Genomic DNA, 22,572 nt, shown 5'->3' with positions numbered 1-22,572 from the left:
GCAGACAAACCTCTGCCTGGGCAGAAATTTTCAACAAAAATTGCGACAGTCTTTGTTACTCATCGCTCTTGAAATAGTTTGGAAAATTCAACTGTACTAACTGGTGGCCTGGTGTGATCCCTTAGGGAAGAAAGCAGGATTTTAGTTATAGGCAGGAAGGAGAGTGGCATCTAGTGGCGGTAAGGAGAGATGGCACCCGAAGACTAGTAAACTTTAAAAAAATATCTTTCTTTGACCACTTTAAAACATTGTTCATTATAGATTCATAATTAAACGTCATGCAGCAGTTTCTTGGTGGTAGCCTGTAAGTAGTGACAGCAAAGAACAGCATCTCAGAAAATCTGGGACTTGGAGGTATTACATATAAAAGACAGAATTTTAATAATTTGTATTAAAGAGACAGAAAAGCACATCTTAGCAGTAGTAATGTATCTTAAGGCCATCAGACTTTTGATCAGTTCTGGTATTGTCAGCCAAATATATGTATATATAGTGCCTGTGCTTTTAAATGTGGAGAATTCAGTGTAAGTTTAAGTATTATAAAGTACTAGTTAGAAGAATGGTGGGTTTTTTTCACCCTAATTAACCAAGTGTAATAAAGAACCATAAAGGTTTTCTTTAGTGAAATTTTGGTTTAGATTTTAAAATATGAGGAAATCTAGGCCACCCCTTAAGGAGACGATTTGCCTAATAGCAGAGTTACTAAGTAAATGAAAGTGATGGCAAGGCAACTGATAAATGACAAGTGGTAAGTGGTGGAAAATTATCACTTGAAGAATTCACAAAGGACACACTTTACAGTTAGGAAAAAGATGCTTCATAGACGAGGTGGTGAGTGTTCATTGAATTTAATGGTTAATCAACACTAAATAGTAACATAGAAATGTGAAATGCTCTGGCACTGGTGCTTAGGGCACACTTCATTGTGGGCTTTCCAAACACCAAAAAGAAGTACAGCAAACATATAATAAAATATTTTTCATGGGAATCTTAATGTTGAACTGTCACCTTTTAGCTGTTCATATGTCTATCTGCAAAAACTGGGATCTCTTTGATGTGGACAGTAGGATGTAAATTGCATTGATTAAAAACATACGGTATATTCCTGATGTCATCCAGATGCAGGAGGAACTATAGTCAGTGGCAGCTGAACTCGTTACTGGTGGGAGAAGGAGTTTTAAGCATAGTGCTTCTGTATTGCATCTAAAAATTCAAAGAAATATTAAAATAACCTGTATGTTTTTATGCTCACTAGCGCGCTGAGATGGAACAAGCTGTAGTGGCGATGAGTCTGTGATATGGGAGCGGAGGTGAGGGGCTGGGAGAGGGCAGGGCAGGCGGGCATCGCACTAGATGGCGTGTTTCCTTCTGTTCTCATTTCTGGCTTTGGAAAAACGGTAGTCAGGGAGCCAAGCTGTCACATTAGTCATCTTCAATGGCTAAGGGGAAAAAATAAATCTATTACTCTTCCAAGCAGTTAATAAGAGCTTGTGGGGACACTTTTACTGAGAACTTTGTCTCCTGATGTGCAGAAAATTTGTATTTGTAGGTTAGCTTATGAGTTGTCAGATGTTTCTTCTGAAGCCTGGAAATGCTCTTTGCATGTTCACTTAGCACAAGGTACGTGTGCTAAACATAGCAATTCTCTTTGTCCGTAACAATTTAAGTCAGTAAATGTTTTGAACAAGGGTAGGTGAGCAAGAAGATTGAGATATCTAATGTTTGGTGAATAAATAGGGTTTTTTTATGGAGCTGACAGTGTTAGTTTTTAATTCTGCAATATCTCATTTTGAAAATGATCTTGACAACAGTTGTGAAACTAAATTTTTACATTATCATATTTAGGCATTTTCTACTAAAGTATTGGAAAAGTCAATTGGATGTTAGTTTTCTAATTGTTAGTACTTTTTTTTTTTCCGCTAATGTTGGACCCTTAAAAATGTCATCTTTCTTGCTGTATAGATCTGCTGTCTGACAGTAATGAGCTCCAAAGCAAGACTGATATGCAAGTTGCCCGAGCTTTGGTATATTTGTAACCAGTGTCTCTTCCTTATGTAAGGAAGCTATAATTCTTAAATTAACTGTAATGCTGACACTACTCTGTGTAGATGTGATTATATTAGGATAGCTATTTCTATGGTAAAAAATTGAAATGCTATCCTAGTATAAGGCAAAGCAATGTAGCTAGTACAAAAACTGCGAGAATGCCCATTATGGATTTGCCTGTGTCAGGATTACTTGGTTTAGCATTGCTTATCAGGCATTACAATGTCATGTTTTGAAACTACTGTGCATATCTGAATATTGTCATTTTTTTCTTTCTTTTTTTTTCCCCCCAGAGACTATTGAAATTAAACAATTGAATGTTGATACTCATTTTTATTCCATAATAATAAATTTTAACTGCCAATTGTAATTAGTAAGAGATACAGAATACAGTGATACTTTGGCAGTCGTACAAAATTCAAATGATACCTTAGTTTCTTCGTCCCATCTCCAGCCCTAGTTGTAATGTTTTTCTTTACCATTTATAGTCTGCATTTCCCATAATTTATTTTTCTACCTTTTAAAAAGCAAGGCCTTGTTAAACTGTGATTTACATCAATATCATTTTGTAACTTGTAGACATAATTGAATCCTGCATTAAAACACAAGCAGCTTGCTGATTTGCCATTTTTGATTATCCTGTTCATTCATCAGAATGGTCTCCTTGTTCTTCACTTATCCTAAACAGTAGTTACTTTTCCTTTTATCTCAATGCCCTTTCTTGTCTGTGCTCCTTAAAAGGAGGAGAGTGGATAATGGCAGAAGAGAAGTACCTGTCCTACCGTGCTGAAAATTGCAGCACATACAGGTGGAAAGGGTTCGTGTGTGTTAGAGAAGAATCGTGGAGGTTGTGGGGCTGCAAAGGAAGGATGCCACAGGGCAGCTGCACAGAGAATTGCTGCCTGTGGACCTATTTTGACTAGTTGAATTATCAGGCTGTAATTGGTGGCACAATGCGAAGAATGGAGTTTAAGCTGTAAGAGGTGAAATCACTTACCTTAGTCTTAATTTCTCACTGTTTCAAATTCAGTTGGAATTTGGTAGTTCTTTTCAGTTCTCTTTTTTTTTTTCTTTTTAAATCTCTTCATTTGATTGGAGGGGAAGACTGTTTCTAACAACTGCTGTAAAATGCTCTGTATTGTTTATAGTAACTGCAGAATATTCAGACCATTGTGTTTTACTTCAAAGCATAAATATACTAAAACTTAATGGTGCATTTCATATCTCACAAAAGCTCAAAACAATGGCATTACACAAGCTTTAACTCTGGATGCATTCATAGTTTCTGGTTTGTGGTTATTTTTAGACAAACTATAGCTTGCTTATAGCAGTAGAACAGATTTTATTTGTAAAAACACATTTTCTTTGAACTGTCTTTAAAAGAGAAAATGGTCGTCTGCTAGATTTTGTTTCAAAATGCTACTGGAAGCAGTACTTGCTGTCACTTTTGAAAGTTATCTAACTTGCATCGAGTTTTTTTAAGCATGTGTTTAAAGGAAAAAAAGGTGGGGAGGGGGAACGACTTTTATAACTTTGACCTAAAGCTGTGCTGACTTTAGCCTGAACAAGTTATGTGTACAGAGACAAGCTAAAAATTGGAGGGCTTTGCTTAAATAATGTGGTAGCATGAGATTTGAGTGGCATGGTCTGTTAGGCTTATCTTCAAAGCTTAAAGATCAGTTGGATGCATCGTAAAATGTGCAGTCTTGTAAGGAGGAGATAAATACAGAAATATCTGTCTAATTTTAGTGTTTCAACTTTTCCAAGCCCAAAAGGTTATCGTGTTTTCAGGCCAACTGAGGTTTATATCATTCTCGTAAAGAAATTAGCTGTGGCATTAAAAGCCTCTGTGCTTGCAACTGTTGAGGAAACTCAAGAATTCTTCTGATGAAGAAACCAAAAGGAATTCCATGGCTGAAAAATTGGAGTGTTCTTATGAGCATAGTTGAGGCTCCTTAATGTACACATCAGCATAAATCAGCTTAAATCTGTTCTTAGTCTTTGGTGCATCTGATTTAAACATTTTGAAATGCTTACTATTTTCCATTTAGTCTGCTGTAGCCTTATTTTTCTTATTAAGAAAAGCCATTTGATAAAAGACCAGGAGTACTGAAAAGTATAAGCTTACTTGGGAAGATACTGGTAGGTATTGGCAGAATAAGTAACTTTGAATAAAACCTGGTTTGCTGGTTTTCCTGAGACTTCATACCCAAATAAAAGCACTGGAAAGTTTTTCATGTTAGAAATTGAGAGCCATGAAACTTTACTGTATCAATCGGTTTGTATGAACCTATATACTTCTGACTATTCAAACAGGGGGGTTTTTATGCAGTTTCATAGATTTTTGGCCAAGATTTTGTGTTTTGAACAGCCTGAGTATTATGCACCTTCATTCTTTTTTGTGGAAAGAGCATTGCTAATATACAGGAAAAATACTTGTTTCCAGCAGGTCTTGGAATAATGAACCTGAACAAAAAAATGCTTTCAGTCAGTTGTCCCATCATTTTTACAGTTTGGAAATAGCTACATGATGCTATAGAAATAAAATCATCCTAGAATGCAAAGATCAGTGTTCTTCTTTGTTAGTTGCTTAGTTATGAGAATGGAGTAATCAATCACGTTGTCCTTGTGTATTGAGTAAAGTAACAAATGAATAGTAATTGCGGTAGCCAGTCTGTCAGACGCCAGATGAGGAGTTGGTGGTGATCAAGCTGCATACCCTTTTGTATAACTGCGGACAGATTTAAGGGACCATATCTTTCATAACATGATCTCATAGACTGTTTGTCCCTTTGCTGTAAATATAGCTTGTTTCAACTTCAAATAGTAGCTTGATAGACAAGAATGGAAGATTCTTGAGGACATGAGTAGAATTTTATCCCCGTTGAAGGCATGGCTGTGACTGTTATGTCAGCTGCTTTGTGGCAGGGAGTAAATAGTGAATGAAGAGGCTTTGCGTTTTGCTGTTTCTGGGGAAACCCGCCAGACATCCATGTCTTTAGGACCCTTCCATGTTAAATTACCCTCCTTGTTTATTTGCTTTTTGTTATCGCTTTGTCATTTTAATATTGCGGAGGGTGGAGAAGAGACTGGGATTTGTATAAGAATTGAGTTTTCTTATGCTGTTCCCCTCACCAGTCATAGAGAAGTTATGCACCTATTGACACTTTCTGTCAAATTATTTCTGCTCATACTATTTTTCTCCAGATGGCTTTGGTTATAAAAATGTATTCTCTGAGTTAGTTCTTAAAAACATTTGCAGGTTGTTTCAGTTACTCTTTAAGTAAACAGATCCCTGACTAAGATCTTACAGAGAATTTGACTTTCTTTCCAGATACAGTTAAAAAACTTCAGGACCAAAAGCATGACATGGAAAGAGAGATAAAGAATCTTCATAGGAGACTCCGGGTAGGTTAAAACCTAAAAAATCAATAAATTGTAAACTTGGAATTTCTCAAGACCTGCATGTGAGATTGTGAAAAGGTAATATGATAGATGTAATACCATTAAAATAATTATTTCTGAGACACAGGCATCATATGGGAATATATTTACTACCCGATGGACACTAAAGAATTCTAAAAAATTCTCAGTGTGACACAGATGTGGTGTTGGGCTTGGGAGAAAATGTTCCTGTGTCTTCTGATGCATAGTTTAATATTAATTTTTTTTTCTGCTCCACTTCGAACATTTTCTTTGTTTCTAGAAAAGAAATCCATGACCTTGGAAGTCTAGTTATTTCCAGGAAAACTTCTTCAATTTAACTTGTAAGTTAGGTTGTGCCTAATGCCAGAGATGAGTGCCTTTATCGTTCCTGTAAATTGTCTCCTGTAACAGGGAAACTCTGAATAATAAGGATAACTTTTATTTTTAACTTCAAAATTCTTGCTGCTGCTTTCAATTTAAAGTTTTATTTACTTATAGGAGGAGTCAGCAGAATGGCGTCAGTTCCAGGCTGATCTACAGACTGCAGTGGTTATAGCAAATGATATAAAGTCTGAGGCCCAAGAAGAGATAGGAGACCTGAAGCGTAGATTACATGAAGCTCAGGAGAAAAACGAGAAGCTCACTAAAGAGTTGGAGGAAATAAAGTCACGCAAGTATGCAAAAGACAACAGGGATATTGTCTCTTTCGTAGCGGGGGTACAGTTTTGGAAATCCAGCATCACAGCTATTATTGAGACTCTGGAAGTTCGCAAATCCTCTCACTGTGAGGATCTTTATTTCAACAAGCTACTTTACGCAGGCTTTGGGGGTCAAAATAAGTAAACTTATAAGAACAACATTTGTTTCTCTAACTGTATATTTAATCTGTCCAAGAATACGCAGTTCGGTGTTTTTGCAAAACCAGATTGAAGTGGAGGATTTTTCCCTTTTAACAGTTGGACATGATTTCACTTCCCTCAATGTGAAAAACAAGCAGTGTTGGCTTTTCTGTACCATCATTAATACTTCTGTTTAGCAGCCAAGGCTTTTGGTATGGTAAAAAATACAGCTGGATTTTTACCTGACAAGAAACCTTCTTCTAATTCTCCATATATCTTGTACTGTTTTCTTTCCACTGGTAATTGTTTCTGGAAATAATTAGAGATGCTTTGTGTATCAAAACATTTTTAATGAAAACAATTTAAACTATGATGTTTTGTGGCTTGAACTAGGTGCTACAGTTATTTAGAAACTGAGTTATGCGTGTTTCAGAAGTATGAAAGTCCTTCAAATCCATAGAATAGGAACATCTCGGACAGCACCATTTGAATGAATCCTGACTACGTTGTCTCTAGGGATTGAATGCACGTATAGCTTATAATTACAGTAATGATGTTTGTGGTGTATATATATTAAACAATTTTTTTCCATGTGGATGGGCATTTTATAGGATACATTACACTTAACCCAGCATCCAGCAGGATATGAGATAATGCAGGCTAAGGAACTTAGGGAAAAGCTGATGGTAGGAAGAACAGACTGGTTGCACTGAAAATGGAATATTATCTGGATGGATGCGTGATGGGCATAAGGTATCTTGTCTGAAGTAAGATCACCAAACTAAGTAATACGAGCAATTCTTACTAATACATTTCAGCCAGAATTGTAATTGTTCAATTACTGCTTGAAGTGAACCTGTGAGGTTACAGTTGCACTTCTGAAAGTAGAATTGGCTTGCTGATTCCAGTCAGCATATTCATTTTACACAGTCGTTATACATATACACAATCGTGTTCTGACGTTTGATTCACTGCAGTCAAAGAACAAAAAGGCAACTGAATTAGATTCCTTGGAAGCGGTATAGCTACTGTATTGCGGCGAAGGTGTTAGGAAAGTCTGTTACGGCGTCTGAAGCAAAAATCAGTCAATGTTTAATTCTTGCAGACTGTAGAAAATAGGTTGCTTCTAACAAATCTTGTTTTGTTGGTGACACTGAATACGATAACCACCATAAATATTCTGTACTAAAAATCTATTTTTTTTTAAATGGATTCATATGCTGCCTAAAGATGTGTGCCAGAAGTGTATTCTTACCTCCTTAGTATTCATTCAAATTGTTTTGTTTATGCAGGTGGAAGAAAAATTCTCCCCTCTGAGCTGATTATTTTCATGTGAAATGGTGAAATCCTTAAGGCTCAATTTTTTCTGTCCATGTGCTGTGTGTGTGCATTTGAGAGACAAAAGCAGGAATTAAGCCTTAAATCCGGTATTGATTTGATAGACTTTTCAGCTAGCGCTTAAGCTGTCTTATTGACAAATAGTAGGAATTTATAGTGATAATTTAGGTTGATAATCTATTTCTAAATTACAGTGGAAAGAAAACTAGGTTAATGTAATGACCAATTTGGACCGTAGATTTTAATTTGGCTTCAAACTTGTGTTAATTTTAAGACTTTGCATGTTAAAGTGTTTTTAAAGTGCCTTAAATGGGCTGCATATTGATTTTAGGCAGGAAGAGGAACGTGGTCGAGTGTACAATTACATGAATGCTGTAGAGAGAGATTTGGCAGCTCTGAGACAAGGAATGGGGCTGAGTCGCAGATCATCCACCTCCTCAGAGCCAACTCCTACTGTAAAAACACTCATCAAGTCATTTGACAGTGCCTCCCAAGGTAATTATTTTCAACCAGTGTAGTGGCTGTACTAAGTTACGATTTTGCATATGTTGACGTGGATGCTTTCAATGAGCTAATTCAAAGGTAAGTTTTTTTTTTTTTTTTAATTGTATTGTCATGACTGATAAGTTACGGCTGAAACGAACCTATCTAAACTAGATTGCACAAGAGATTGTTCACTGCAGTTAAGTGCAAGCATCTTTTTTAGTTTTCTTGTCTTTATTTTTTCTTTACTGTCGCATTGCTGATGACTCATATGCTGGATGCTTTGATTCAGTGCTCCTGTATATTAGAAATACATAAACACATATTACACACATAATTATAGCTGGAAGCACAGCTGATTTCGGCCTTACTATTAAAATGTGAACTTAACGTGCCAAATTCAGGATTCTAAAAGCCACGTAATAGTTAGAGTAGAGTTTGTTTCTTTTAATAACTTTTATTCTTACAGTCAAGGTGCCAATGAAAGTTAAAAATAAGGTCCAACCAGTATCACCTATTAAAAGGTGTAGGTTGTAATTTCTAAAATGAAAGGGATCTCACCGTTGAGACAGTGGACTTTACTATAATTCTCTGATTGTGGAAACAGGTGCTGTTGTCCTTCTCTATAGGTGAGCAGAACAAGGAATACAAGTCATTATCTTGAAATGAGAAACAACTGGGCTTTACCTTTAGCTGCATATGAGACCTTGTATGAGTTAGAATATTTACCTTGCCAGGCTTTCTGGCTTTGAATTTCATTTACAATAATGTCACTGTAAGTCTGATGTAAAAAGGCTTAGCTGGAAGTAGACTATATGGCAAATCTATTTTTGACTGCTTATAACCTGAAAAATTGTTGTTATAGAAGTATCTCTGCATTATTTGGCGATTCTGTAAATTAGTCTATTTCCATACTTGTTCTCTTTGTTCATAGGTATTCAGTTTTTTACTTTCCTAGTGTTAATTTAGAATGTTTTTTTTTAATCTGTTATTGGACAAAGGTGCTTTCTTGCCAGAGTTAGTTTGGTAAAATGGTAAGTCCCCTCTGCCTTCTTTTTAACCTTTTATTTCAAGCCACTGTCTGCCTTCTTCCTCAGCATTTGTGTCTAATCATGCTGTTAAATAATCAGATGATTGATTCACCAATTCAGTATTTGTCTGTTTTCATACATTTCTAAACATGTTATTTGCTTAATCCCAAAATTTCAGGGACTGTCTTTCCCAATATACTATGTAGTACCCGTGGACTTTGATTGGAAGCTGGGACAGAGAAGCAGGTGATAATAGGTTATCTTTCTTGTCTTACCGGCAGACCCAGGAGCCTGCTACCATCTCTTTAATTATCGGGAGATCAGAGGACTAGTAATGCCATCATTTACATCTGCCGGGGTAATAGTATCCTGCACCTTAGCCTTGTCCACCCCCAGTAAACCTAGGTTTTACCATGGATAATATATTCAAGACAGAAAATGAATATGATTGTGGAGGAGTAAATGTGTAGGCATACTTTTAAATTAGTTTGCAGTCAGTTACTAATTGAAATTCTGAAAGATGTGATCCAGTAAAACTAGTAATGTAAAGTACAAGGAGAGAGTCTGCTGTAACAGCCAGTCTTCTGTTTCACTGCAAAACAGTACGATGCTCACGATGGTTTCCTTTCTGTGTTTCTGCTAGTTCCAAGCCCTGCTGCTGCCACAATTCCTCGCACTCCCCTGAGCCCAAGTCCCATGAAAACTCCCCCAGCTGCTGCTGTATCCCCTATGCAGGTAGGTGTTTTATAACTGCGCTTAGTCCTTCTTTCCAAAGAAGAGCATGTGAAACTATAGGTGGTGATATACAAATATTGGCTCACTTTGTGGGGAAATGATGATAAAATGTTGCTTCAAGTAAGTAAGTACTAAAATGTTCAGTCTTAACAGAAGAGTCTTTCACAGAGAACCATGTTGTAAATACAAGATTTTGGCATAATTTGGAAGTTCTTGTTAAATATTTCCAACCATTACTATTCCTGTGCTACTGAGAAGCATGCAACTTTATCTGCATTCCTTAGTTTTAGAGTTGCTGTTTGTCAGTTCTTAGTCCTGTGCCTGGCACGGAAACAACAGTAATCCCCTTTGGGCAATGGTCTGAGATCTGTGCAGAATCTGTCAGCAATCATCAGTATAAAAGTATCCCATGTTGCATGGGCTTTCGATATCAGACCTGACCAGAGAGGAATGAAATCATTCTGAATTGATTATCTTTGTTCGTTTTGTACTGACTGAGAGTTTGGCCAGTTGGTGATTATACTGTGTATTTTTTTTTTCCTGTCCCCTCTGAAGCTTTGTCCGTTTGTTCAGCTGCTACAGGAGCCTGGGTATGCTAAGATTGCATCATCAGTGCTCTAATGCTCAGCTTTATAGATCACTGCTGGTTTTATTATCTCACTAACTGTGTGAAATGAGATTTTGGCAAAAGCCAACAAGTTTAAGGGCAAAGCAGATGGGATCAGATTCGCAAAGAAAAATCAGAGAATATACTGTGTTTTAATCCTTTAATGTCAGTAACTCTCCTTGTTGCCTTCAGGATATTGCTTACCAGAAGTACCAAAACTTGATTTTTACTATCAGTCAGCATATTGTTTCGGTAATAAATCTTCTCCGTGTGAAGAATCTATATCCATATTGGCTTTTAGTGCTCAAGGAACAATACCTGGAACAAACTGACTGTTCTCCTTTGCTCAGACTAGTGCAGCTTTGATTATTTTAAAAGTGAATTTCATAGAACAAATAGATAGCCTCAAACCAGAGAGAAAGAATTAAATGTTTTCGTGAGAGCTTCTGCTGCTTTCTGTGGCTCAGTCACTCTTGACAGCAGTTTTCTAAAGTAGTTAAATGTGTCAAGTTCTCTGACAGATGCTTTGTTCCTATTGATCTGTCTTTATATTTGTGTGTATTTCTGTGCTCTTGTAGGAAGAAGCACACTTAATCTCGTGTTCTAAAAGGCTAGACCAGAGCTTTGGCAGACAGAAGACTTTTTGAGTCAAGCCTAAGGCTTATTTCACTTTATTTACCTGTAAATTAACCATGAACCAAAATAATATCTTAAAATACTGCAAACCTGCTCAGGTTTACTGCTCTTGTGTTGATGTTCTCAATCTGCCAGAATTACTTGAATTTTGAATTCTACTTCTGGTATAGAACCAAGTCATTAACAGCTGGATACCCATTAGTGGGAAACATTGCCTTAAAAACAAGGGGGAGGGTGTGTAAATGAAAACAGCTGCTATTGTCTTTTTGAAGATAGGTGTTTTTCTTGAAAATATTTGTAATTATCCAGAAGGCAACTGGGTTTTGTGACCTCAATTATGTAAATTGCATTTAAAGGATATTTTCTTTAAATAATAAGAGTTTTGGGTTCAAAACAATTGGTTGGGTTGGGTTCAAAAACAATTTTCATCATCTTTTCCTTTTCTTTATTTTCATATTACTGCCTTGTTTTCTACTGTTGTGTTTCTGCAACTTCTGTATATTTTTTGTCTGTTGTTTTTATTCTCTTGCAAATTAAAAGTGAGATTTTAGTAAGTCGCTATGTGAGATGACCTATCGGCTCCCACCTTACAGAAGTCATCCATGGCTTAAGATATTGAGTAAAGATGGAAGGGTTGATCTCTGCATGGGTGTTGCAGTGCTTATTATCATTAATCTCGGTTGCTTTTACATGCTATAACAGGGGAAATATTTACACGGGCAGCTATTGAGAAACTGGCACAATTTTGATATTGTGATAAGGTGGATTGGTTGCAAAAAAAGATTTTCCGAATACAGACGCATCAACATGTGCCCTCTGTGAATTGTGTGTATCACCTCATTTTTGCCTTGGATTGCGTCATGATTTTCTTCCAGCTTGGGAAGTTTTGGTTTGCTTTGTTTGTTTTTCTTTACAGTAATATGTGTATGTATAAGGAAATACATTCTTGGATACATTTTTGCAACTGAAAAGAAACAAACAAACCCCTTTGTGGCTTCAGGGCCAAGCCAGCAGTGGAACGTAGCTGTTATTTACCATAGCGCTTAGCAATACTGCAAAACAATTCAAGAAAAGAGGTACAAAGAGAATGCTCTTCAGAATGTAAAAGCAGCCCTGTGGGTGAGCCCAAAGCTGAGCTGCTCCGCTGTGCCACTGAGAGTGACCACAGCAGACGCCTGGGGAGGAATATAAGGACAAGGAAGCGTATCTGCTGCTTTCCCCAAGTACTTTATTTTTCCGTTTCGTAGCTGGAGGACTCTCTGAAGTAGACTTGGGTTCAGATTCAGCAGTCACCACTAAATGTCCTGCTTTGCTTTGAGCATATAAACTTTCAGGCTCCAAGCAATTCAGTGTCAGACTTCCATATCTTAACTACTTAATATGTGAAGAATCGTGTTTGTTTTGAAATTGCCGTGTGTAGGTGCTCTGGTATGAAGTACTTCATTGAAATACATACTGACCGAAGTGCAAAGTTATCAGGAATTGATACCTGGTAGTGTTTCCTTCCTTAGCCAACAACAGATGCAAGGATGAAGAATCAGAAGCAAAATATTTGGAATTTAAGGGATTAGTTCATCCTGCCATAGTTCTGCCTCAAATTTGAAGTGTCAGATGTTTGTTCTCTTTTCCTTTTGTTTGTCTCACCTGTGTGCTGGTTCTCTTCTGGAGTTGTTATTCATCTTAAAAAAAAAAAAAAAAAAAAAAAAGTCATAGGCAGCTAGCAGAAGCTCTGTCTTAAAACTAGGAATGGCTGTGAGAAAGTAACTGTTGATCTTAACATCTTTGTCTGTTACTGTAATTATGTTACACAGAGACTACTATGTAAAAATGTTATTTAACTCTGTGAACTATTTTCTTTATACATCCCATCGAAAGTAGTCCTTAAAGTTTCTAGCATTTTTTTCTGCTAGACCTCAATGTAGGATGAATAAGAGGAGGATTGCAGATTGCAAAACATCTTTAATAATTTCTGTCCCATTAGTAACCTTCATGAATAGCGTCAAAAGCACATGATTCCTACGAACTTTTGATCCTTTCAATTAGTGTTGAGGAGTTTGAACACAGGTATAAATGACAAATGGTGTTTAGCAGTTAAGTGAGTTGTAGGATGTGTTTTTAGTTGAAGAAAAAAGTTGTTTATAAAGGGATTGGTAGGATCCATACATGTTTGATTGCCCATCAGATGTGTTTTGTTTTCTAAGTGAAATGAGGAATGGCTGATCTGCAAATTCAGCAAAAGCTCAGTCAAGCAGAACAGTTTCTAACACTTGTAAAATGTTTCAGGAAAAATTATTCTCCAATACACTTGTGCGCTAGTGCTATATAGTTATTGCCAAGTGGAAGTAGGTAAACATTAGTTGGTTCATTTTCCTCTAATTTGCTGTGTTAGTCACTACATTGCTACTGGTTATTGTGATAGTAAGGTGTGTAATAAGGAACTAGCAACAGTGAGAGTCAGCTCTATCTGCAGCGTCAACAGGAGCAAAAAGATAAACAGTTTATTTTGTAACGAGGGGACAAGACCAGTACGCAGCAAGTTATCAGTTGAGTAATATGACCGCTTTCTGACAATATCCGTAAAGGATGTTTGTTTTTAAGTGATATCTAGAAGCTGAGAAGGTGATAAAGGTATATGGTTATCCAGCATGGTGCCTGCTCTTGTACGTACCTTTGTTTCCTGGCTGAAGTTCTGTACTACACTGTCTTAGTAATGACAATCCCAAAGCTAGACAAAATGACAACATGGAATGCTTTGCTTTTAACCTTGTTATCTAACTCTATTATAGTGGTTTCCCTTTTTGGGGAGAGGCTCTCACTTTGATAGCGTCCTTGTCCTTTATTTAAAAAAAAAAAACCAAACCAGTAATTCCTAAGTGAGTGAAGTGAACTTTAAAGTTAATGCAAGTTTGAAATACCAGTTCTTGTGGGAAGCTGTTGTAGGCACTTCTGCACATAGCTCCCAATTGCAGTTACTTTCATCTGCACGTTTAAGGAATAATCTTTGTAGTGTACGTGCAGGACTCTTGAGATATAAGGTGATGAAATTCTTCGTGCTGTATTTTGGAGTTAGATTCTTGGATCGTTGGCAGTTGTTTTCTCCATTTGATTTCTAGCACTAGCACAAAAGCGTAACTCTATTTTTGACTCTAAAAGATGAATAAGTAGCCCTGTAATCCTGCCTGCGCTACAGGATGCTGCAAAATATATACTGTTAACATTCGTTAATCACAATTTTGAATTTGTCTGTCTTGCCTACATGATTTGACGTGGGAAACATCTGACCTTTATTATTTTATGAAGATAAGGCTCATTTAATGTTCCCATCTAATCTTGGGCCAGATGGAGAGCTGAATGAGTTTTAAGTATACACACATTACTGGTCTGATTGTGATTAAATATAGGAATCTAATAGAAAGGACAAGGTGAATAAAGAATGTGTTATAACTTGCAATAGGCTCTTCGAAATTATTAATTTAAAAAAAATATAATTGTAGATTCTCTTCCCTGACTCTTCGGCAACTGAATATGAGTTTCAGTAAGTGTAAGGGTAATTATTGGAGTGTACAGTTCATTTGTGTGATACTAAAATGCTTATTTCAGTGCTGTCCAGTGGTTAACTATTATGTGCAAGATGTAACGCATGTGTGATCGTGTACTGCCATGCAGTGCTAAATATTTTACATATTTACATATTTTACAACTTGCAAAAATTCATTTCATAGCTAGTTTAGAGCAGAACAGAAATTAAAGTCACCTTAGAAAATACTTAACAAAATGTCTCTCTCCGGTTGTTCACGGAGCATCTCAGTTAAATAGGTGGTAACAAAAGCTGTTGACATTCTGAATAAAAAATAGGTTTTTCAGTAGGGTTTCTCTTAGCAACGGCTAGTTTGTGTCACTACAGCCAATACACCATTATCCTAATTTTCCAGTAAAAGCCACAAAGGTGTATAGGCAAATGTTAATAACACAAATCAAACACTAAAATCTTGGCTACGTATAGGAGGTTGTATTAGTTTAAATAAACACATCAAGTTTAATCAGAATAGGTTTGTGCAAACAAAATATAAATGAACATGAAAATTAACACAAAAACTGCAAGAGAATTTACAACCTTAATTTGCAACATTGGTTTGAGGAACAGGTTTAAGTTTAAAGAATTAAATGTTACAGTATCAATGCATAGTGTGTGTATCTACAGTCAGATTGACAAAAGGACCAGGTAAAGAGGACACTTCCTTTTTCACTAAGAATTTTTAAAGGTTCTTTTAGTTTTTTAGTTATTTTAAATCACTAATGTCATATCTGAGTTTCTAAAAATGATTCTGCAATTCCAAATTTGTGTTTTACCTTCAGATTATGTTTGACACAAGTATTTTTCCATTTCAGAGGCATTCTATAAGTGGACCAATCTCGGCTTCAAAACCCCTTGCTACACTGACAGACAAAAGACCAAGCTATGCTGAAATCCCTGTTCAAGGTATTGATTCAAGTTCATTTAAACTATTTTTTTTAGCAATGCTATCAGTACTTTTTTATTTTGTATTGTTTAGTATCCAAAGTATTATCATATTCTTTTTATTATGATAATATTTGCATAGAATCATAGAATGTTTCAAGTTTTTATTACTTGTGTTTCATCACACATGGTGGTATATCATAAAGATATTTTTTTTTGAGTTTTCAACAAAACCATGATTGCATCCTGGTAACTCAGCATTATTCTGACAGTTTTTAATGTGTGCATAGACTAAGATCACTTGCAAAATCAAGACAAGATGATTTAAGGGATACGTCTTGCAGTTGTCTTCCAGATACTAGAAATACACACCTCTGGGGTTGCATTATGTAGTGTGTGTTTGGGATTTCCCCCCCCCCCCCGCCCCGAATGAAATGAGGATGATGGTGACATTGCATTCCATGTGAATAACAAAACATAAACTTAATAAGTATTGAATCTTCAGGAGCCAGATGAAAAAATTGAATGGAATTAAATTGAGTGTTGATTTATCTGTTTCCCAATATTTGCCTGTTCTGTGAACTTTGTTTTGTCTCTCAAAACGCTGTTAACAATGTGCTCTTCCTGTGAGAATGAATGGCTATCATGTGTTGGGTGTAGCTTGCTGATTTATGCCTGCTTTAGGGTGGTTTTTTTGTAGATGTTTCTCAAGATAATCCCCATATGACTCCAGGCTGAATATTTCCTCTGAATTTGGTATTCCTGAGGTCTGATGCTTTCTAAAGGGTTGGTTCGGGGTTTTTTTGTTTTGGTTTTTTTTTTGTAGCACTTCATAATAGTCTGTATGTGCCAGATTTCCTTCTTGCTTTTGTTGAATGCATATTGAGGTTATTTGTACAATGCAGCTGGAGTTTTAATTTTAGAAACTTGGATATTTTTAGGAATATTGAAATGCCTTTCCAAGAAGATACTTTAGGATTCTTTAATTGTTAGAGAGTTCATGGGTAGACATAAGCTTAAACGCAAAATGAGTGGCATGCTTTATATAGTTTTTGTGTTTTCATTATAGTCAGTTAATGCAGGAGCAGGACTGCATTCAAATAGAGAATGTGCCAGACAGAATTCTTGTTTACAACCATGTGTATTTTTAAAGTGTCTCTGTAGCAATGTACGTTTCTTGTGTCGTCATGTTTTCAACTAATGAATCGAGGTCTCACTTTTTTAATCCTCATTCTTCATTTTCATGGTGTTTTTGTACTCAAATTACTGTTTTCTAAGTGTTTCTATACAGGAGTATGTAAGCCTTTGTTTACAGTCTAAACTTTTTATTTGAGGGAATATTTCTTCAATAATAGGAAGTAGTTTTGATTTGGTGTTACAGAAGACGAATTTTTACTCATTGGCAGTAGGCAGACCTACAATATGTAAAGGCACCTTTTCGATTCCACTGCATGGGGAAGGAAAAAAATCACACATCTTTTTATTTAAAAAATAAAAAAGAAACCCAACAAACCAAAGGAAAAAGAAAATCACAAGGGATAAAGCAATCTGCTTTACCAGTCCATTTTTGGTGGAATATTTTTGGCCAGGGGCTAAATGCGGATTCTTTGCTCAGCCTTTTGGTTTAACAATTAAATTTTTTATAGTCTAGGGAATGTGGCTTAGTAAGAGGCTTTAGGGAAAAAGGATTAAGATCATCATGATGTATTCATAGTGATCTTTATTGGTAATAAGCAAATTTAGGCCTTCTCTTTCATACAGATAAAAGCAGTTGCTCTCACTAAAACAGCCAAACTTAGGCCCTGGTAGACAACATTTATGACTCATACTTACATGTCTTACATATAACTGGAATCTTTGTTAATGATGTTCTCTCTCCTTTTTTTTTTTTTTTTTTTTTTTTTTGTCCAGAACATTTGTTGAGAACATCTTCTACCAGCAGACCAGCATCTTTGCCAAGAGTACCCGCTATGGAAAGTGCCAAATCTATTTCTGGTAATATCACCTTTTTTAGATTATTAGTGAAATCAGGAACTCTCATTTCAATACTGTACCTACAGGTACAGTTTACTTTTTCAAGAGAAAACTTTGGTCTTCAGACCATCAAACTCTTACCAGGAAAACCTTCTAATTGGATATTTGGAATAGCTTATTTTTCAGTGTTCAAGTTTTCTGTTGAAATATTTGGGGAAAGAAACTAAAGTCCAATGCTAAAATAATATTCCCTTTTATTGCATCAAGTGGAACTGAATAGATTATTTTTTTTAATTGTTCATCTTCTTGTTATTGCATATTTGACTTGTACCAACATACTAGATGGATGAGTCTGAATCATGCATGTAACAGTTGACTTCTGTGTCATCTTCTGTTGTATTACAAATAATTTTGGTGTGCAAGGTATAAGTGAGGAAGGAAACTGTTCCTGGCTGTTACTTTTTACTGCTTGAATGTGGGATTATTTTAAGTGAATAAGGCAGAGAAGCATATTATTCTTCTCAAATTAAACAATTCCTTTCTTTTTCAAATTTTTTTGGTTGTGTGGAAAGAATGCTTTTCAATGGTTTAAAATAGGAGGATTGTTCTTTTAAGGTAACAAATGCATCATTATGCATTATCGAATGCATATAAATGTTTTGACATATTGCCTAGCACAACTTCTACCCATTCTGTAGGGCAAAAAACTGTTTGCAGTGAATTATTTTAAAATAGTCCATTTGTGACTGGCATAACCTACAAATATTTTTCAGTATTACTCATACTGTACATTCGATGTTAACTTTGGATTTTTAAAAAATCAAGTTGAGGAATAGAAGCCTATGTAGAGTGTTGGTATACTATCAAGCTGATGTCTCAGTATCAGCAGGGGCTTCTAAAAACAAATCTTTATAGTACAATATTGTGATACTGTGAAAATGGTTCTTTCTGTAAACTTGGCAGAATGAATTTGAGAGAAATATTTTTAAAAATACCTATGTTTGAATATATGGTTTCAAGAAGAAAATCTGGTTTGGATCATTTTGATTTGTCCTAAAAAAAAAAAAAAAAATCCACCCAAAAGTGTGTTTTCCCAACTTCTTGTGTCTTGTATTTCTAAGTTAATGTACTTGCCCCAAGTCATTACAAAATAAGTCTCTGATAGATGTTGGTAGTTGTATCTTTGATTTGCACAAACACAAAAAATGGTGAGTGTTTAGGTATAAAAGGCAAACATTATACTTTTGAGTGGAGATTCCTCCATGTAGAGAAAACATAACCATTCCAAATGTCGTTTTACAGAGTATAACGCTGGTGCTTTCATTCTAAGAAAAATTGTTTGTCCTTTGATAAAATGAAGCAAGCTCTGTGGAATGTAGCTGAATGGTCTCAAGTCAATCTTTGATTTGCTTGCTGATGATATTTAATTAATGTCCAGAGCATCAAATACATGCCAATTCTTGATTAAAATTAAGTGGAAGTAAAGCAGCTGTCATCTCTAAACTGTTTTGGTTTTCTTTTTTCTTAACTGCTCGAAGCTTAGCAACATAGCTACATGGACTAGAGAAAAATTACATGGTTTGGTGTTAAAATTCCTTCTCACTCATAAAATCCTTCAAATAGAAATTGCGATATTCCATTAAGATACCTTCATCAAATTTTCTATGCTTCAAGATACAGGTTTGATCATAAATGTTGATAGTGCAGTCTAAATCCTTGATATTTCCTAAGTGGAAAGTATCAAGAAAAATGTTGAAGCCTAGTATTGTATATGGGTTTCCACGCATGGTTTCTGAACTAGTGCTTGTCAGAGAGTAAGAATGAGTTTGAAAGGTTTTATGTTTGCAAATGATAAATATATGGGCATTTTCCCACTTAGTCTCTCGAAGAAGTAGTGAAGAAATCAAACGGGATATCAATGCACCTGATGGAGCGTCTCCAGCATCTCTCATGGCAATGGGTACCACCTCACCACAGCTGTCACTCTCATCTTCTCCTACGGCATCAGTCACCCCTACAACCAGAAGTCGAATAAGGTGAAAAACCTTTTTTGTGCTGCACTGAAATGTGTTAGTTTCATAGCTACTAGCATAGTAGAGCTTACGAGGTTAATACCAAAACTTTATGCTCCACTAGAAAACCAAACTAAGTCATGTCGCTAAATAATAGCATTATATGAGTCCAAAATACCATGAAGCCAAATTCAGGAAAGGAGCTTATGTTATGGCATGTTGAACAAATCTTTCAGAGTGGCTTGGACCCAGGGAGACCGCATGATAAACCTTAACTTTTGTAATCGCAGCTGAAGGCAAAAAGCAGCATGACTAGGTTTTAATTCCAGACACTGCCAAGTCTTCTAAATAGCCATGAGTGAATGGGCCTGGGTTATTTGTGCCACAGATGAAATCATAATGCAAGTCTAAGTTACAAATGGCCAGGCAACCCCCTTTCATTAGTAAGATAAAAAGGTAAGTCTCTGATAAATTTAAAACTTTTCCTATCTGTGGTGTTATCAGTCAAAGGACTTCAAAGTATTTAAGCCTCATGTTATGCAAGTGAAATATGTACTTAGCCCTCCTTCATAGATTGGCAAATCGGCAGACAAGGGTTAAATGACTTTCTTGAGGCCGTTTAACACAGAACTTCCTGACAAAACTTCTGTACAGCAGAAATATTAAACCCTTAATGTTCTGAGACATTTGCAATAGGTAATAGTGTGGGTGCTATTGAAAATTATTTCCCTGAAATCATCTGAGGCATGCCTCAGTGCTGCTCTCCTCTCACTGTGGGGAAGAGTTTGAGTCTGTGGGTACTTTACCAGCAGCAATTAATATTGTGTGTGTTAGCACCTAAATTTAGACCAAGTACCTCCAGAAATTGAAGGAAAAAAAAAACCAAAAACAAAAAAACCCCACAACAACAAAAAAACCCAACCCACCTGTATATGTGTTTGAACTTTGAACTGGTAATGTATAAAATGGCATTGATGGCATCGGACTGTAGCAAATAGCATGGCATTTCATGGTGAAATTGTACAGTTGTATTTATGATACCGTTACTCTGCTGCCCAACCATTGACTGCAGTCCTCAGCGCTACAAGAAGACTTACCAGTGGAAGTGGCAGTAGTGGGTGCATGGTGACAAGCACGCTCTTTGGAACAGTCCTCAGAATGTTGCTGCTGGACTGCAATTTGTTATGTGATCAGGTTTCCCTTTTTCCCCTACTTTTTCCTGAAAGCTGTTGTAAAATAAACAGGTATTGCTATAGTTCACTAAACCAAATGCTTGCAGTTTACTGTTCCCTGTTCTAGTTGAAACTTCCTTGGCTCTTTGATTTGGAATATAGTTGACCTAATAGACTAACTTGTAAGATTTATGTGTCAAACCATTTCTCATTGTCTCCATACAACTTACGCTAATTTATTTTCTTCAGCAGTGTTTTCTTAACTGTGAGAACCTGATATAAACCATGTGCTCTTACTGGAATTTGAGAACAGGCTGTACAGCTCCCTCATGGCTAAATAGTATGTTTAGCGTAAAGAGAGGGAGCTTTTAATTTGAGTTCTCGTATGTTGTCCAGAATCTCTGTGCTAAAGTTCTCGTAGCATTGCATAATCTTCATTGTAGATTGAATACGCAATCCCACTATTATTTGTTTCAATCACCGATGGAAAAAAATACAGCAGTTTGGGTTGTTGAAATGTGTACTGATTCCAGAACTGAAGTACAGAATTTCTTGAAGCATCATTCTGGCTGTGTGGTACCTGTGACATTTAGATACAGTAACCTATTCAGATCATTTCTTTCATGTTTAAAATACACAACTAGCAACTTCCTTGTCACATTAAATTGCTCTGAAATTAGCAGTTAGGTTTGAGTGCTCATACTGCTATCTTTCATGCTGAAAGGCACTTACTGTTTCCTGTTCTGCTGTGCCTGTATTTTCACGGCTGTTTCAAATGCCACCACTGATACCTCTTTCTGAGCAACTTTGAGATCTTGCCATCTCTATTTCAGTGAAGACTGACCAAGCAAATTGCAATACATGTACTGAAGATTAGTGTCTTAAACATTTTGTTGTATGTTGGCACATGTTCTCTTCTTTTATGAGTTGAGCGACAGATGCTGATGTGTGGAACGTTCTCTGGTGTTCTGTTGGTAGCACTCTCGCATGAGGAAATACGCGTTCCCTGGATGCTTTATTTTCCTAGCAGGACCTGGGGAATTCTACCTGTAAATCTGTAGCAGAGAATCCACTGAAAATATTATGTATTTCCACATTCCACCCCTCTTTCCAGTCACCTAATGGGTTGTAAAGAACAAAGAGTTGAAGATTTGAGTGAATGTATACAATCTGTATGTCTTTTTGGAGATAGCAAAAAGAAGTAACTTAGGGTATCATCTTTGTGGATGTTGTGAAAATCTTGCTTATATCTGCATGGAACCCTTTAAAAAATGGCAGATGAGGAAATCTTTGCAGTATGGATACACTGATGGTTATCTTAATTTAATTTTCCAAATGGAAATTATTAAAAATAAGAACAACTGCCGGCACAGTTAGTCCAGTAAATAAGCTTCATAATGGTGTAATACTTAGTCTTTTTGTCAGAGGCTGTTCCCTACACTATCTGTTGAAATATTGAATTGTATAACTAGGCCACTACAAAAGTATTAACCTCTATAATATGGTTTTTTTTAAATCAAAGCACTCATTTTTGTAAGCCTGGTAAAGAGATGTAATGTAAGGCTCATATAAAAACTGACCAACCTCGATAAGTTCGTTCTTTTCTTTCCCCAATCTTTCCTTAAAGAAAAAATGACTTAAGATAGCTTGACAGACTGGAAGTGAAATTAATTGATAGCTTTCATTGTTAATTGAAGATTCTTGTTGGAAAAAAGCAAATCATTATTGTGCTAGTGTATCAAATGGTGGATCAGCATAGCTAGATCTCCCCCTTCTTTTTTAAGAATTCCAGATCTCAGGCAAATGTTCTGTTA

General features: G+C 36.1%; 1 protein-coding gene across 3 annotated transcripts in view; it reads left to right on the top strand.

Annotated features, from left to right (window-relative positions):
• The window catches only part of SPECC1L (sperm antigen with calponin homology and coiled-coil domains 1 like), a 71,782-nt gene that overhangs the window by 26,724 nt on the left and 22,486 nt on the right, over window positions 1–22,572 (top strand). For all 3 annotated transcript variants that reach the window (XM_063351087.1, XM_063351089.1, XM_063351090.1), the window contains exons 6-12: window positions 5,381–5,454; window positions 5,971–6,146; window positions 7,981–8,144; window positions 9,807–9,898; window positions 15,531–15,621; window positions 17,512–17,595; window positions 19,454–19,610. In XM_063351087.1, coding sequence (XP_063207157.1) covers window positions 5,381–5,454; window positions 5,971–6,146; window positions 7,981–8,144; window positions 9,807–9,898; window positions 15,531–15,621; window positions 17,512–17,595; window positions 19,454–19,610 — 838 coding nt within the window. The remainder of the gene's footprint in view (window positions 1–5,380; window positions 5,455–5,970; window positions 6,147–7,980; window positions 8,145–9,806; window positions 9,899–15,530; window positions 15,622–17,511; window positions 17,596–19,453; window positions 19,611–22,572) is intronic.

Source organism: Chroicocephalus ridibundus, chromosome 13 (assembly GCF_963924245.1).
Source record: "Chroicocephalus ridibundus chromosome 13, bChrRid1.1, whole genome shotgun sequence".
Lineage (NCBI taxonomy): Eukaryota > Metazoa > Chordata > Aves > Charadriiformes > Laridae > Chroicocephalus > Chroicocephalus ridibundus.
Note: the sequence above shows the minus strand (reverse complement) of the source record. Positions and strands in the feature narration are given on the sequence as shown.